The sequence below is a fragment of the Pipra filicauda genome, unplaced genomic scaffold, assembly GCF_003945595.2.
Source record: "Pipra filicauda isolate LSUMZ 115617 unplaced genomic scaffold, ASM394559v2 scaffold146_size1912638_pilon, whole genome shotgun sequence".
Taxonomy (NCBI): Eukaryota; Metazoa; Chordata; class Aves; order Passeriformes; family Pipridae; genus Pipra; species Pipra filicauda.
Window position 1 is genome coordinate 1,176,987 of NW_024103951.1, and position 16,400 is coordinate 1,193,386.

Genomic DNA, 16,400 nt, shown 5'->3' on the forward strand with positions numbered 1-16,400 from the left:
GAAACTGTGGAATAGTTGCTTTAGGAAGCTCAGAAAAAAAGTTCTCCTTTGTTACCCACATTTTCAAGTAATCATTGACTATCACCAGGGCGACCTTTTGAAATACCAAAAATAATGATTTCTTTGTAACATCTGAAATATTGGGAAAAATTGAAGTTCAAGTTTATTTCTTGAAAATATGTCCCGGAGCTTTAACCTTTTCTTCAGATTTCATAGGAATGATTTATATAGTTGTATATTTTTATGCCCAAACCTAGTTTTTCAACCAGGTTGTAAAAAAAGTATCAGAAATGTGATTTTAGTCAGCTGTTCCTTTGACAGCAACCCCTAAAGTTAATGTAATAAGGTAAGCTGGCAGGGGCTTTTTGGGGTTTTGATGTTTTTATTTAATGGAAACTTGGTTGCAACCTCCTTTCGAAATTCTGTTGCTTGCTCAAATGCAGATATTCTGTGCATAATGAGGGATAAAGCTGACAGGACGTGTCTGTCACTGAAGTAATGAATATCAAATGATCAGTTTGAAATGAATGAACTGTAAAATATATAATTATTATTCAGTGTTCCATACTTTTCACAATAAAAAGCATGAAATGAAATTTGCAATAAAATATGTCCCATCTGCAACATTGTAGGACAAGAGCTGATGTATCACGTGTCAAACTCATTCCTATTAACAATTCATAGAAGTAGTTGATAATTAGGGACAAAGTGATAAGCTGGAAAAAGTAGTGCTTGGTACTGAGTTATGGGACATAACCAATTAACTAAAGAACTTCCCAAATGTGTAGAATTTTTCTTTCATCAGTCTGTCTTCTGTTTGACAAACAAGTTTTTCTGCACTGGCTGAAGCCCTGAAAACTCTTTTTACAGCAGACAGCAGTAATTAAGAAATTATCTGTGTAATTATCCAGGAATACTAATAAGTAATGAATGGAAGCTTAGCTGTTTTTAAGATTAGACAGAAATGATTGCTCAATGAATTCATAGGTATCAAGACTTTATCTTATGCAAGTACTTGTGTCAAGCTCTTGTGAGCAATTAATTATTCTGTTATGGAGAAAAAAAGTATTGATTTCATCCAATCTTTCAGAGTTTCTCAGAATTAGGTGTTTTCTCTAAGATGTGTATTTTCATTTTTGGAGGGAAAAACACAACTAAGTTGTCAACTTCTGAAGAGTGTACGGAGAGATTGTGGTGCCCGAGGGCTGGATGTCCTGGCTGGATTACCATTGATTATTTTACTCTTTTTCGTCTGCTTGGTAGCCTGTAACACAATATGGTGTTTTACATCAAGATTCAAACCAGCAGTTTTCCGTCATCGTTTTATTTCCCTTCATTTGCTGTAGTCCTGTCAGCAGACCCAGGGGCTGCCCATAAGTCATGAGCCACACGTGACTCTCCTGGAGTTCATGAGCCCCCTGTTCCCAGAGCGTGTGATCACCTGACAAGCAGCAGGGCTGTGCTGGGGGAGGAGGAGGTGGCTGATCTCAGTGCCTGCTCTTGGGAAGATCTGCAGAGTAGGAATCACTGTAGCAGATGTCACTTGGTTGCCGTGCAAGTGAGTGAAATATCCCATCCCACAGCAGAGAAGAGGGACCATCATCTCCCACGTGCGAGCCAGTTGCAGCCCTGCTGTGGTTTTTAATGAGGAGGAGATTTTACCGGGTAGTTTTATACACCCAGGAAGATTGGTCAGTCTTGCCATAGATTTTTGTTTACTGTGAGGTCCCCTGTTCAACGTGCCACAAGTTTAAAAGCGTTTTGGCATTGCTTGAATAGGGCACAAATGCCCTAAAAGACAGGAACTAAAAACTTTTGGAACAAGGAAAGATCCCAAAAGAAACCTTAGAGTAATATTTATGCTGGCAGCTTATGGAAGGCTGTGCAGAGCCCAGAATGATGGCCTCAGTTACGCTTAATATCAGAGGGAGGGCTAAAGGTGACCCCTACATTCAAGTGATCTCTAGGTTCACTTTCCTGTACTTGGATATCTCCTTCCTTGCTTGTTTATATGATCAGGCTAAAAAGAGAGGGAGAACTGTACAGGGAGGTTGCTTGGAATGCTGCTGGAAAGCTGTCTTACATTGTCGTGGAATTTGATAGTTTGCTGTCATTCCTAAAAAGTCTGAAATCTAAAAAGCATCTTGGTGCTGTCGTTGGAGCCATGTGGTGACATGAATATGTTATTTGTTGGTTCAGTGCTCTGACTGGAACAGGGCTTAGTGCTTGGTGATTCTGACTCCTAATACAAGTAAACTCTGCCACACTTTCACTCTGAGCACCACCTGTACTCAATATTTTTTTAAATACATAGATGTTGATATGAGGAAGGAGTATTTGCTAATGTATGAATTTGCATTTTAAAACTAGACTGTTGGCAATCTTAATTTCCATGTAAATAGACTGATATGTTTCAAAACATCTAGAAATTAGGAGACACTTGAGAGTGTTGAGGGGAGCAAGGAAAATAAGAGGCATTTTCAGGTCGAAATGCAAAAGAGAGGTGAGAGAGTTTTGAGGAAAAAATAAACCATTCAAGTAGGATGAATCATAACTTTAGGTTTAAATCTGTAGGAAATATATGAGAAAAAAAAGAAGATTGCCTTGGAAAAAATAAAGACTGCATTGGAAATGAGAAGGACCGTAAAAGACAATTAAATTAAACATTGTGTTATAAAGTCAGAGCTGCTTATAATCCGAAACATCATCAGAGCCTAAAAAAAATATTTATTTCAGGCAATTCCTATGTCTGTAGTAAGCTCTTAAAAGAAAGTAAATGAACTAGAAAAAATTAAAGTGTAGCTAGAATATGGCTGAAAACTGCAGTATTGTTATGAAAATCAGGATGTCAATATGCTCTCCATATGGATTATATAGCCCATGTAATTATGTGCATTCTTCTGTCATGGAGAGCCTGAAACACATAGGTCTTGACTATTAGAATTTCTGGAACACCCACTCTCCTATTGATTTTTTGGGGTAGACAGATTATTATTTGTATTGGAGTGTGTAAAAGCTTCAGTCAGGACACAAAATAATAAGAGGCATTGTATAAAGTGAAAAGAAGTTGGACTCTGCACCAGAAATCTGTTCTTAAGGAGAAAATAGAGAGTCTATAACAAATGACGGTCATGGATCCAACTCCACCAAAGCAGAAGACGCTGCAGTGTTATCTTTATCCTCCCTGTTGGTTATTTCCTGCATTCCTGCTTTCTGCTGTGACAGACAGAAAACACCATCAATTGGCATCTGCATTGTGCTTTGGTGGTACTAATAGTTATGTAGCTGTTATTTTGTCAATGGATGGGGTCATGTAATACGTGCCAATATTTAAAGGCATATTCTGAGAGGTTTGGGGTGAGGATGGACAATCAGTTAATATATTATTTTGAGGTACATTTCGATTTAAGAGATATCTGAACACAGAAGAGGGAAGCACTTGCAAATGGATGTCCTGGGACTCCATTTCTCATGATTAAGTAAAGGACAGGTAATTTGAAGCAATACCTGTCCTTTATATGGTCAGGTTCTCTCTACAGGAATATCCTTAAGCCCCTGCTGTATCGAAAGCTGTAGTTTTGAACAAATAATGAAAATATGAACATCAGTACTTTCTTCTATTTAAAAAAAAAACAAATTATTTACTCCTTTAAAATCCATGGCAATAGGATTTATCTCATTTCCCAAGATTTCCAAATGTGTATTAGGCTTATCTGTAGGAGCTTGGGATTTCAGAGAGATTAAATTTGTGATAGCACACAATAGACTGTGCTATCAAAATAGTGTGGCATGAAATTTTATAAAGGTTACAATTTCTTAAGGTTTTTGTTCATTTATTTTAGGCTCATAATCTAATAGGGATTTTAACTTTGAATTTTTCAAAATGCCATTCACACCAACAGAGTATTGCTGAAGTTCTTGAGACATAATTGTATAAAACCTAAGTTACTTTAATATTGTTTTTTGAAACTTCAACTTAAGATACTATTTACAAAGAAAAAACCTACTAACCTAAGGTGCTGAAAAATTAGTACCTTTGAAAATGTGCTCAGCAAATGTTAAAATGTCTCATGTTCTGTAGTAGCTGCAATGTTCATTTTAGAGATGTCATAATTGACACCATTCATAGGAAGAAACAGCAGCAATTGGAATTCCCTGGCTTTAGTATTTCAGGCAATAAGAGAGGTATTATTCATGCAAATTGGTTCTTTAGTTAAACAGGGCATCCTGCAGATCTGTAACTCCTTGGTGAGGTCTGTCTTTGGTGCTATTGGGGGATTGCTCTTGCTTTTCTGCATAATCAGTGAATTTTTTTCTTTCTCCCCTCCCTATGAAAACACACTGTCTTGGTAAAAATGTTTGCTAGTGATCTGTATGTTCCTCAGCATTGCTTGAAATACCTGGATTATTTGCAAGATACTGGTGGCCAGTCCATGAAACCACTGTGCTGGAAGCCCTGTTGAGATATCATCTGACAAAACTCTTCAGAGGACACTCCATTCTTGTTTATTTAAGGAATAAGGACTAGAGTCAGGTTTATTTTACATGCATGCTGTAAACTCTCATAATGGAAAATAAATACATGTTCTGTAGATCTTTCAATCCAAACAAGAGTTAAAAGTGTGTAAGAATGGGGCAGCTTCACATAGTGAGCATGGAGTTATTAAATATGGAAGAAAGTTAAATGAAATTATAGAGGGGTTAAAAATTGGGGATCTCAAGCTTTTATGTATTTTTAAATGAAATGAGGCTACACATAAGAAATCTCTGTTGAATTAAAGGTCAGCATTAGTAAGCAAGATAAATGAAATGGATTTTGAGCGCAACTAAATATATTGGAAAACATAACTTGTTTATGACCATTTTCTGCCCTTATGATATGAATGAAAGCATTTTTACACCATCAAATACTTTCCCAAAGATAGACTTTCATCTATCAGGACATAATCAGGTAAGTGCTATTGAAATTCCCATAATTGTGGGACAGACTCATCATCTAATTCCAGTTTTGTTCCTTAGATACAGTAAACAAGATATTCCTCGTCTTAATATTGAGGCATAGAGACTCAGTATTAAGACTGGTAGTTCAGAATTCAGGTTTATATTCTCTGTAGTCTGTTTGTTATGACAACTATCAATAGATAAATTTGATGAAGGAGTTGAAATCTCTTTTGTATTAATAAAAATAACTTGTAAGCTTAAAGGCAGTTCAAAGCATGAAGACCCACAGCTATGTGGTCTACTACCTAAAAGGTGATGATGAGGCTAATTCTTGTATGCATATGAAAATTCAAAATGTGCTTATCAGAAAGGGTCAGAAGGTTTACATATCGATATTGTGAGTGGAGTTTTACAAAATTCGTAGCTAGACTGTTTTTTCTGAAGAACAGAGGTTTGGTTTGACCAAAGCATTTACTAAGTTCTTGTTGAATGTTTAATATTAATTTGGTTATTAATAAATATTAATTTAATATTAATCCACTCAAAACTAAAAACAACAAAAAATTTGCAAGAGAATCAAGCATATTTATAGATACATGAACATCTAAACATATCAGAATACATGCAGTGTGTGTCATATTACTTAGAAATAGCCAACAGGTGACTAATTACTAATATTATCAAGTCCATTAGACAAGGCACTTGATGCTTTTGGTCAAATTAGCTTGTAATAAGAATGACCTACTAACAAAGGAGTCTTCCACTTCAGATTTTCCCCCTTTTTTTTTTTCCTAATGTAAGAGCAGATTTTCATGGGATTGTCATTATTGAAAGACCTTCTCTTGGGGGCCAGAATATGTGCTTATGCCAGAAGACTGTTTTGTGCAGTATATTTCATGCAAAACAGGTTTTGTTGTGCAGCTTGTTCAAATCAATGCCAAGTTATCTGTAGGATCTCCACTGAGTAATTTAATGTTGCTGAGATGCACTGCTCATAATGTATTCCTTAGTTAAAATGTTCTCCAAAGAGTTCACATCTCATAATCACATTTCATAAATCATATAAATTCAGCTTTAACTGAACTTAGTGTCAAAAGTCACATTGCCTTAATTGGGACAGGAATTTCACATTATTATTTTATGTAAAAGCACATAAAGCATTATGACTTAAAGTTATCTACCTAAAAATAAAGCCAGAACATAACTACTGGTAATTCAGTAATTTCAAGCAATGACATCATATGGAGAAATAAGCATTAAGCTACAGAAGAATAAATTTCTTCTTTACAATTTTTCTTTGCCAAAGCATGTAAAATGTGTTTTATATGTGAAAGTTCCTGGCAAGTTTTCATTTTCTTTTGTATATAGGGAAACATAGTATTCTGTGTTCTGCTGATAGAGCTATCCAATGTTGCCTTTTTTCCTAAAGCTGAGAAAGACTTAATCCTATAAAATGCAAATATTTATGTACTTCTACTTCTCAACCATTTTCAGTTTCCACTTCTTGGTTTCTTTTTCCTCAAAAAATGCATTTATCCGTGTCCTTGTTTTCTCTGCCTTCCAGAGGAAGTCTTATATTCTTTATCAAGCTCCTAATCCTCATTTCTTTAGTGATCTAAACCCCCAAATCTGCCTATTTTCTGAACATTTTTGTTCTTAGCTGCTACTTTATGAGATTTTAGATTTGACTGCTGTCTTTAGTTTCTATCCCTGGCCCATTCTGGAGCTGGTAATTCAGAAAATCCATGTTTCTGTCTCAAGACGTGTCTTGGAGGAATTAAAGTCTATTATGTTATAAAGTTGCATGTGCACTATACAGTCACGTTTATGAACTATGTGAAGAGGACTTGCTTAGTGAAAACATAATCTTTGAAGTATTTCAGTTATCAGAAACAAGAGTCACTGGAGACTCCAGGAAATTTCTGTTAAGGGTATGAGTGTCCAAAACTTTTGGCTTGGATGTCTAAAAATGAACATGACACAGGCCACATTGGTGAGACAAAAAATCATCTTCTGACCTCACCCTCTTCCCTTTAAAGTTTCTCCTTCTTGATACAAAGCTCAGGGCTGTTAAAACTATCCAGAGAACAGGTCATAGGATTTTAACAATGGACAAATTCTATTTTTAGTAGCCATTTTCTATGAAATACCTGAAAAATGAGATAGAGCTCTGGCTATTGCTGACCCCACAAATCTTACTGTGGCATTTACCCAGCAAAGTATCACCCCAAAGGAGGAGTGGACTGCATTGGAGCTGTCAGGATGTCATCTGCATCACTGGGATATTTGTTATGCAGTACCCTCCTAGTAGGGCACTAGAATAACTGTCTTTCTTTGCTGTACAAGATAAGGGCTTGCTGCTTGTAGTGCAGACTGCACAAGGCATGAAGTTCAGACTTTTGTATTTTACTGAAGTTAATGGGATTTTCTGCACATGTTTAAAAGGCTTCCTGAGTATCCTCAATTTGGCTGTTTTTTTGAGGGGAAGGCCTTTGACACTTAGACAGGATTCCAGCAGGCTGAGCTGAAGATCACTGAAGTTAGCAGATGAAAAGACTTGGAGCTGAAGTGTGTGCTAAGGAAAGTGCTGTACTGGAAAAAAAAAGGAAAGAAAACATTTGCATTCATAAAGCAATTCTTAAACCCTCATAATTTGCTACCTCGGGTTTTAGCTCCCTGTAGTTTAGAAATCAGCAGTTAAATCAACTGGACCATATTGAATCTGCCCTAGTGTCTGGAGTTAAAGCTTCTAATACACACATTTTTTTTTTCCTTTCATAATTCTTTAATGGGTTATTTTTGGATCAGTGACATTTTCTGAACAATTTCAGTCAGAAAGCATCTGAAATTTGCAAATACCATTGTACTGTATCCTTTGCACATGTGCTGCTTTCCACCCACTCCCCCTTTCCCTGCCCCAAACAAGTGTCTGTCTTGGCTTAGAGAAAAGGTGATGTCTGTCCTCATGAGATGATGTCCTCATACATTTTGTCTATATTGTAATCCTGTTATGATAATGCTTGTGCACTGACAAATTGCAGCTTTGTTGTTCACAGGCATTGAGACTTGGAAGATTTAATGTACAGAGTATGATTGCCTTCAGAAAGCTCTGTGCATGTCTTGCAGGCTCATAAGGCAGGGCACAGGCATTGCAGCACAGAGTTCGTGCACCCAGAGCCATGCTCTGGGTAAAGGCCTTGTTGGTGAATTGCCAAAGGGCTCAGGATGGGAGGGGGCTGATGATTTTTTTTCCTGCTGCTGATGTTTCAGTGTCTAGTGTGTGATTTTGTCCCGTTTCTGCTGCAGAGCTTCCCATGGGCCGCTCGGGGCACGTGAGATGCTCGGTGCAGTCACAGCTCGGGGAGAGTTTGGTGTCACGAGTTGGATGTTTTTCAAGTCACAGGATGGGTTTTGAGCATGACACAGGGAAGGGGTAAAACCCAGGGCACTGTGAAAAGGATGGAGAAAATGCACCAGAGTAGGATGTAGGAGTTCAGCGTATTTTTGGGGTTCTAAACCTCTGGCCTTTCTCTGTAATCATTTTGCTTAATTTTTGAGCCTGTCCTTAAAATGACTTCCAAGACAACGTTCCTGAGGGCATGAGATTTCCTGCAGACTCTACAAAATGAGTTGGTTTTTCTTTTGCCATTTTCTACTCTGTTGTTTTATGTGCCAAGTGCATTTGCGGATGGAACACAGAGAGGCAGTTTTCTAGCACTATGGTTTAATTACATCCAAAGGCTTGCAACCACAAGCTTTGGTGGGACAGAGTAGGAAAATACAGTGTAAATGGTGCATATGAATTTTAATGAATTGACCTCTAACTGTAATAAAGGAAGAAGATTAATTACCTTATCCTAGATGCTATAAATTATTTATATTATGGTTTTATATGAATGACTAATAAATTACACGAAGGGAGGCAAGTTTAAAAAAGAAAAACAACTTACAGCATGGGTATATTTCATCTGTATGTCTTAACTAAATGTGTTTGAATTCATGAAAGCCTTGTAGTGATTTCAGCTTTCACTGAGCTAGAAGAATGCAAGGAAAAGGTAAAAAATAAATGCTTCCAGAGAAGATCTTTGGTAAAAAAACCAAAACTATATATATATAATTTTTTTCCTTTTTTTTTTTTTTTTTAGTTTTGGAGTTAGTATAAGTGTGCTACAACTTAATATACCTTAAGAGGGAAAAGAATTTTTTTGGTATAGGTCTTATCTGCTGATTATTCAGTTTATTTGTTCTTTTGAGCTTGACTTGCTGTGTAGTGCTCTGCTTTCTTGGTACCCGAAACTTCACATAAATCTGTATATAGATGTCTTCCATCATCTTTATCAACATTTATTTTATAGAATGTTGTTGTAAGCATTATTGAGAAGCATTAAAATATTTTGTAACCATTTATGCCTTTTCCATTTTAAAGATAAAACAGAGTTCCCATCTTATTGATAAGTTTACAAAAATTTCAAAAAGGTACATGTTAATCTTTAAGAGACTCTAATAAATGCTGGATATAAGTGGAATTAGATAACTTCTTAAATGATGTGAAATTTATTTTTCTTTTTTATTTCAACATACAGTTTCATATAGCCTGAAATAAATAGCATGGGAAAACTTTCTTGTTCTGGTTTTCAAGTAAATGCAGTGTGGCATTACTGTGGCTTTGGAAACCTGACCTAAAATCTGACTCAAATATCTTGAAGTACAATCAGTAGCTCAAAAGAGACAGGACAAAACACTTCTGATTGAATATTTAAAGTTCTGTTTATTTTGAAGCTGCTGAATAGGGACAGGAAAATATCAGAGCTTTGAGAGGTGTGTTAACCTGTGGATAAACACTGATATAAACCAGTCTAACATTTTGGAGTTGCCCTTTTGTCTTGGAGTAAGAAACTTAAAGTATTCATTGATCATGTCATGTTTGAAAGTTTTTCTTTTACAATGTAATATCTAATGGGAGTCTATATAGTGGTTTATGCAGTTTCTCTGTTAACATTTTACCAACCTTTAGCAGAGAAACTATGAACAACCCCCTGAACCAGAACACCAGCAAGTAATCTCAGTATTATAGATTTCTTATTTTAAAACAAGTACCCAAAACAGCGTAAAGGATCAGTAATTTTAGTGATGTGAAAATATTTCAGATTTATAGATCATCTGATGCAAAAGAATTGTTTTGCTCTCCCAAAGACTGTGGATGATTTCCATTATTTGTAAAATTTCCACATCACAGGTTACTTGAAACTTGTATAGTCGTAATTTTTTCTTTTGGAGATGTATTTGATAAAGCTTGCAAATAGTTTGACATTTTATTGTATTTTGCTTTTGTTTTATTGTTCTTTTCTTCTTAATACCATCCTCTAAGGTCTAGGTCTAAGTTGTAGAATATGTTTGTAATGTACTTTCTTTTCTTCCTACCCCAACATGATTTAAGAAATTGTGTTGCTGTCACTCATTTGACTCATTATTGCTCATTGGACACTAATTGAAAAAACATAAGGCCAGTAGAATTGCAGTCACTGTGTCCTGAGACTGTTTCTTAAGCCAAAATGCCGTTAAAACAATTCTGTAGAATCCAGAGGAGGATTATTTTTTGGTTGTTTGGGTTTTGATTTTTTGTTTTGTTTTGTGGCTGTGGTTGGTTTTGTTTGTTTGTTTGTTTGTTTTGGCTTTTTTGTTTTTTTTTTTTGGTGAGAGCTCAGACAATTAACAGAATCAGGAGGAATGAAAAGCATTAAAGTACTTGAACTTTTGTTTCCTGTAGGGGCTCCATTTTCTTGCCAATCCCTATTTACTATTTCATCATTATTAAATTGTGTCTGTCTTCAGTCAAGAGATCCCCTCTAGCTCTGTCCAGTACATGTCAATCTAAGCCTTTGAGCCACAGCAGAGCATCAGTGCAGCACGTTTCTGTGTCTGGATGTTCAGGCAATTCACGTATCCAAATAACAAATGCAGAATATTTCAACTGCCCTGCAAACTGGAATCCCAAATGCCATACAAAGCTCTGAAATTGCATCCATCACTTCTCATATTTCAACACCATCAAGACTTTTGGCCTTCATCTATTACATAAACTCACCAATCTCTCCTCTGGCTGTACAGTCATTACAAGATGAAGAGATTTGAGACCCCTATTTTCCATTTCACCTTTCCCTGACACATCCCCAGTTTAATCTTCCTGTTGCTTAGTTATTGCAAAAATGGGCAAAACCAACCACTGTGAAGCTAAGTGTGCTTTCTTCTGAAAGAAGATACATTGCAACATAGAAATGAACTCAAAGTTGCCATATAAATGCTAGAATATAAAATAATGTCCACCATGTCCTAAGGATTAAACAAAGCAGCAAGAAAGAAAGAAAGAGAATGAACTTCAGTTTGCCATAAATGTATTTGTTGGCTTTTGCCAGATATCCAGTATACATAATAATTTGTTAATTGCCCAGCTCTGTGCCTGAGGCCAGAGCCCCCTCTGTTATCATAGTGGATTTTGCTACTTTCTTCACAAGGAAGAAACTGTGGAAAAAACCTTGAAACTCATTGATATCTGGGGTTTTACAGAAGACAGGGCCGGAAAGAGTTTAGGGTTGTGTGTGTGGATTTTGTTTGGTTTCGTAACGGGGTTATTTTAAATAATCCCTTCTGATTCAGTTTTTTTCTCTTGAAGTGTCAACTCTCTGTCTTTGAGGTGAATTCTGTTAACTCACCAGATGTTTTCTTCAGCATTTGGTACACACAACTAAATAATAGGTACAAAAATTACTTTACAGCTGAGTTTGATGTCAGTGTGGTAGATATTCCTTAGTGCAGTGCTCCGTCCTGTCTGGGGGAGAACATCCTTCAAATTGCTATTTGTTTAGATATCACCGTTGTGTTACTTATGTAGGAGCTCCAAAGAGAGAATGTTCAGATTGTGGCTGCAAGAAGAAAATGCTCTTTATAAGCATAGCAAAACTAAGCCTCTTACATTTTCCCCTTCCTTTTTATTTTGTATCTTTATACTTCCCAAAAAAATATTAGATGGATGGTGAGAGGGATGAACACGGAAGAGGTTCAGGAATAAGACAATATGATGATAAGTGGGGTATCCTCTCCTTAAAGTGTCTTTTTGCGTGATCTTCCTGTGTATGTCAAGACCAGATATATCCAAATGTTCAAGAGCTGAATTTGAAGGGCAGATTTTTCTAGAAAAACTTGAGATCCCATTTAAGCATAAGTAAAGCTGGTTTTCATAAATGAAAAAGGTGGAGGCTTTGATAAAAGTGATTTAAATGTAGAAGTTTATTTTTTGTCTATGATGTGCAGAACACAGAAGTTATTTTAGATATTTTTCCAAAAATAAAGTGAGCAGTTGATCAAGAGTGAAATGTTCCCACTTGCCTTTCTCTTGGCTTTGTGACTTGTTGAGTTGTGTTTCTCTGGTTGTCCTTTCTCTTGCATCAGAGCTTTGCAACTGAAAGCAATTCCTTCAAAAGTGTCTGCCCCTAATTATGTCTGACAATTGAGAACACATTAAAAATACTTTGAAAATTGTGTTTTGCTTTTGGTGTCTTAATTGGAGGGATGTCTGTCAGTGTTTTTCTTGTCAGTGAATTACGGTACAATACGCGTCACTTTGTTTTGATATTTGAATGTTTATGAAGTACTTTGGGCTTTTTTTAGTGGCTTTTGAGTGATAACATTGATATTGGGCATATGTTAAATAATTTCTCTTTAAAAATAAAATGAGCTAAATGCCTGTAAAACACAAACCAAATTAATTAGGCGTGTTTTTTCTCTTCCAGTGAACAAACACAAACCCTGGATTGAGACATCTTACCACGGAATCATAACTGAGAACAATGACACTGTAATTTTGGATCCTCCCCTTGTTGCTTTGGACAAAGATGCACCTGTTCCCTTTGCAGGTAGGAATATACACTGGCAGCAGCACTTGAGCTTATGGATTGTAGTATGAATTTATTAGCATTTTAAGGATGGGATTTGCAGTGCAGAGATAATGTAATTTGAAGGACGTGTGAAGGTCGTGTAAAGGCTGTGTCTGAGTACTCAGGACCTGACCATTGGCCCACAGACCTTGAAATGAGGTGTCTCTTACAATGGATGTGTCTGCTCATTTGTTTCAAGACAAAAGAGATTATTAACAGCATAATACAGCAGGCTTCCACTATCAACACATTTTTTAATAAAACACAATATTTTTGTAATTAAATTTGAATTTCCCATTATAGAAATGAGTCATTATAGTTGCCTAAAGTAACCATACCTAGTTAATTTTGTTCAGGAACAACAGCCCCTGCTTTCTCTCTTCTTATTCTTCTCCCTGGCTGTGGAAAAACTGTGTGACAAATATTTGAAGTTGCTCAAATCATGTGTTACTGTGTGAGTACTTTATAACTGTCAAGGCTTGGACAGAAATTTTAATGGTGTTTTTGAAGATTTTTGCTCAGGTTGCTGCATGATAGATGCGTGTCGTACGGAAGTTTTCATCTGTGTTAAGTCTATTTTTCCTGACACTTATTCTGTCATATTATGAGTTCTTTAAGCAGAATAGAGTACTTTTGCATGTGAAGTAAGTTTTCTTTTAAATTCCCTGTTCCATTTTCTTCTTTTTGAAGAAGAAGGAGAGTAGTGAGGCTTGACAGCTGTTTTGAAGATCCTCAAAAGATGCAGTTGTCAAAAACATGCTATTGCCTAAGAGTGTCCCTCATATAAGGAAAGGGACTAGTAAGATAAGGATCCTTGTTCTTATGGAGTACAGTCATGCTCAGTAAGCAGCAAGTCCAAGTGCTTGGCCCAAACAGCATTTTACAGCATCATGAAAGAACTGTTATTAGACATTTTCCCCAAAAAGCACCTACTGGCATCAATCCATACCCTGCCAAAGAGGGATTCACAAATGTTTTTTATATATTGAACTGCAGTTTAATGTCAAGATTTGTTTGTGACTCATAGTGCCCCATGGCTCTTTGTTGCACAGAACCCTTTTCTTTCTCATCCACTGGGGATGTTCAGTGGAGGGAGCTCTATTTAGTCAGAGGTAAAAGCCTCAAACAGCTTGTGCATATTGGTATAGTAGCCTTGGTATGAAACTCTTTTGTCTGCTGATCCCTTCCCGTGGCACAGAGTTATTTGCTAATAGAGGCATAATCAGTGTCCATTCAAACACAAACAGCCAGCCCTGAACTGGGAGGTGCTAATTAAAATCAAAGCAGGGTCACTTCATACAAAGATGTGCAGGATAAGGTGTCCTAAATTAGTTATTACTTGTTGTAGCTGAGGAAAAATGCTTGTTTCCAAGTTATTTTTGAATGATAAGCAGTATTCTGTATTGTATTTGAGACCACTTTTGTGTTATATTGGTAACTTCCACATGCGTGTGCAATTCATTCTTCCAAATGTTTGTGTTGAACAATAATGTAAACTTAGGTGAAACCCTTGCTAAACTAAACCTATCTGTGAAATCTTCAGGTACAGCTATTTAGGAATGAAGATTGATTCCTAGTGAAAAGATGCCCTTTTCATTTTATTTTTTTTAATTTTTCCATTACTAAGGATGTTCTTTTGCTTCTTTTGCTTGCATTCCCCTGGGATCCTTAAAGGAATAATAATCATGCTGTTTTCACTGACACTGCAAACTGTGCTGACTGGGAATTTGGTAGCCTAATTATTTTCTTCACTTTTTACATTGGGAGAATCAACACGTTTTTCATTAAGCAGTGATTTACTTTTCATGTAGAAAATCTTCCTTTGAAGTACTGAACTTAGACTGGCTTATGTCATTACATTAGACAGTATTTTAATTTATCTTTGTTTATTGATTTGAATTATTTATAATATAAGAAGTGTCTAGGTGGGAAAATACTTTCTGTGTATTCCCTGATATTAATGATTCATTTCCACATAATATTGTACATTTGGCCTAGTGATCTGCAATAATAAAGTACTGATTGAACCCTTAATTCCCTTGAAGCACCTGGATTCCCTACATGTTTGGAAAAACATGTGCTTCTTTTTAAACACTCTTGCCTTTTTAAATTGTTGGAGGAATTTGTTATTTCTCTTTTAATTTCTGCTTTAGTATCATGTAGTTTTATTTTGTTTCATAATATCATTAATTTGTTGTAGGTTTTTATGGAAAATTCAATTTCTGTGATGTATTTAGTAGGAGAAAGCTGAAATAGATACAGCTACAACATTAACAATATTCAGTAGTTGTATATTTAATAGTGAGGTAACATGGTATATCTTCTATGGCCATATTTTGTTTAACTGTTGAAAAACTTTTTGTACAGTATATCAGTCTTCCATTGTAGCAGAATCAGAGCTCCAGCAGTTCCTTTACCATCACTCTGTTAATATTTTCAGTATTTTGTCCAAATATTGCAGAAGAAAAGAGATACAGTATTTAGAAACATTTTGCATTTTTGTTGTTTGGGTTTCTTTTAATAGGCCCAGATTCAACAATATATCAGGGCAGGTTTTGGTTTCTGCTGAGATATCTGCTTAGATCTCCTTGAACAAATGAGTCCCTCCAACAAACCAAAACAAACCCCAAATCCCAAACCAACCAACCAAACCCCAACCCAGCTGCTGTATATCCTTTCACTTTGCACATGTGCTTAAGTTCTATAGAAACAAAATGGAACTAACAGGAAGCACATCAAGATAACCACGAGGCTGATGTTCCTGGGGGGTACCTGAATATATACCTGGATGTTATGTGGACAGATGTTATGTGGATCTCTCTGCTTTTCTTAGTTTACTCCCTTTTAAGTGCTCCTCTTCCATCTGGGACAGGTTTAGGGAAAGTTACAGCATTTATCATTGAAAGATATGACAGGTCATGGTAGGTGAAATGCATATTTAGATTGTACATTTACTATTATTTGTAGTTATTTATTCCATATTTTTGTCTTGCTAGTGAGGGTGTAGTCCTTTTGGATCCATGCTTAACTTGTGGAAGGAAGGGTAGGGAGTCCTTATGTTTATGGCCAAGGCAGGAGATCTCCAGCAAGGAGGAGCAGTAATCTCAAGCCAGAAAGCCTGGCATGTCAAAATGAGTGCTCAGGGGCCTCGTTGGAGACTTTGAGTCTCACTGAGGCTTTGTCTCCAAATAATCTGCATTGTGCTTTGGGAACCACAGTGAGGGATATCTGCAGATGGCCTGGCACTGTGCTCCCCAGGGCTGGAGACAAGATGTGCACTACCCACAGCAGGTACTAGCAGATAGTGGGAGTGCACTGTCCTTTCCAGGCAGGAAAGCACAGCTCTGCTGTACAGCTCAGGCTTACAGGAACCAGGACGGGCTCTAAGTTCAGCCTGGAAGTGGTGTTAGTTTTCCAGCTCCTAACTGTGTATCATCAGGGATGCTTTGAGCACTGCACAGACCACCTTGCCCCTGTTGATTGCCCTGGTGCACAAGTAGTTTATGCATTTCATATTTTTCACCTGAG

General features: G+C 36.6%; 1 protein-coding gene across 1 annotated transcript in view; it reads left to right on the forward strand.

Annotated features, from left to right (window-relative positions):
• The window catches only part of CLSTN2 (calsyntenin 2), a 257,372-nt gene that overhangs the window by 47,752 nt on the left and 193,220 nt on the right, over positions 1 to 16,400 (forward strand). The window contains exon 2 of the mRNA XM_027729314.2: positions 12,729 to 12,851. Within this exon, the coding sequence (XP_027585115.2) occupies positions 12,729 to 12,851 (123 nt within the window). The remainder of the gene's footprint in view (positions 1 to 12,728; positions 12,852 to 16,400) is intronic.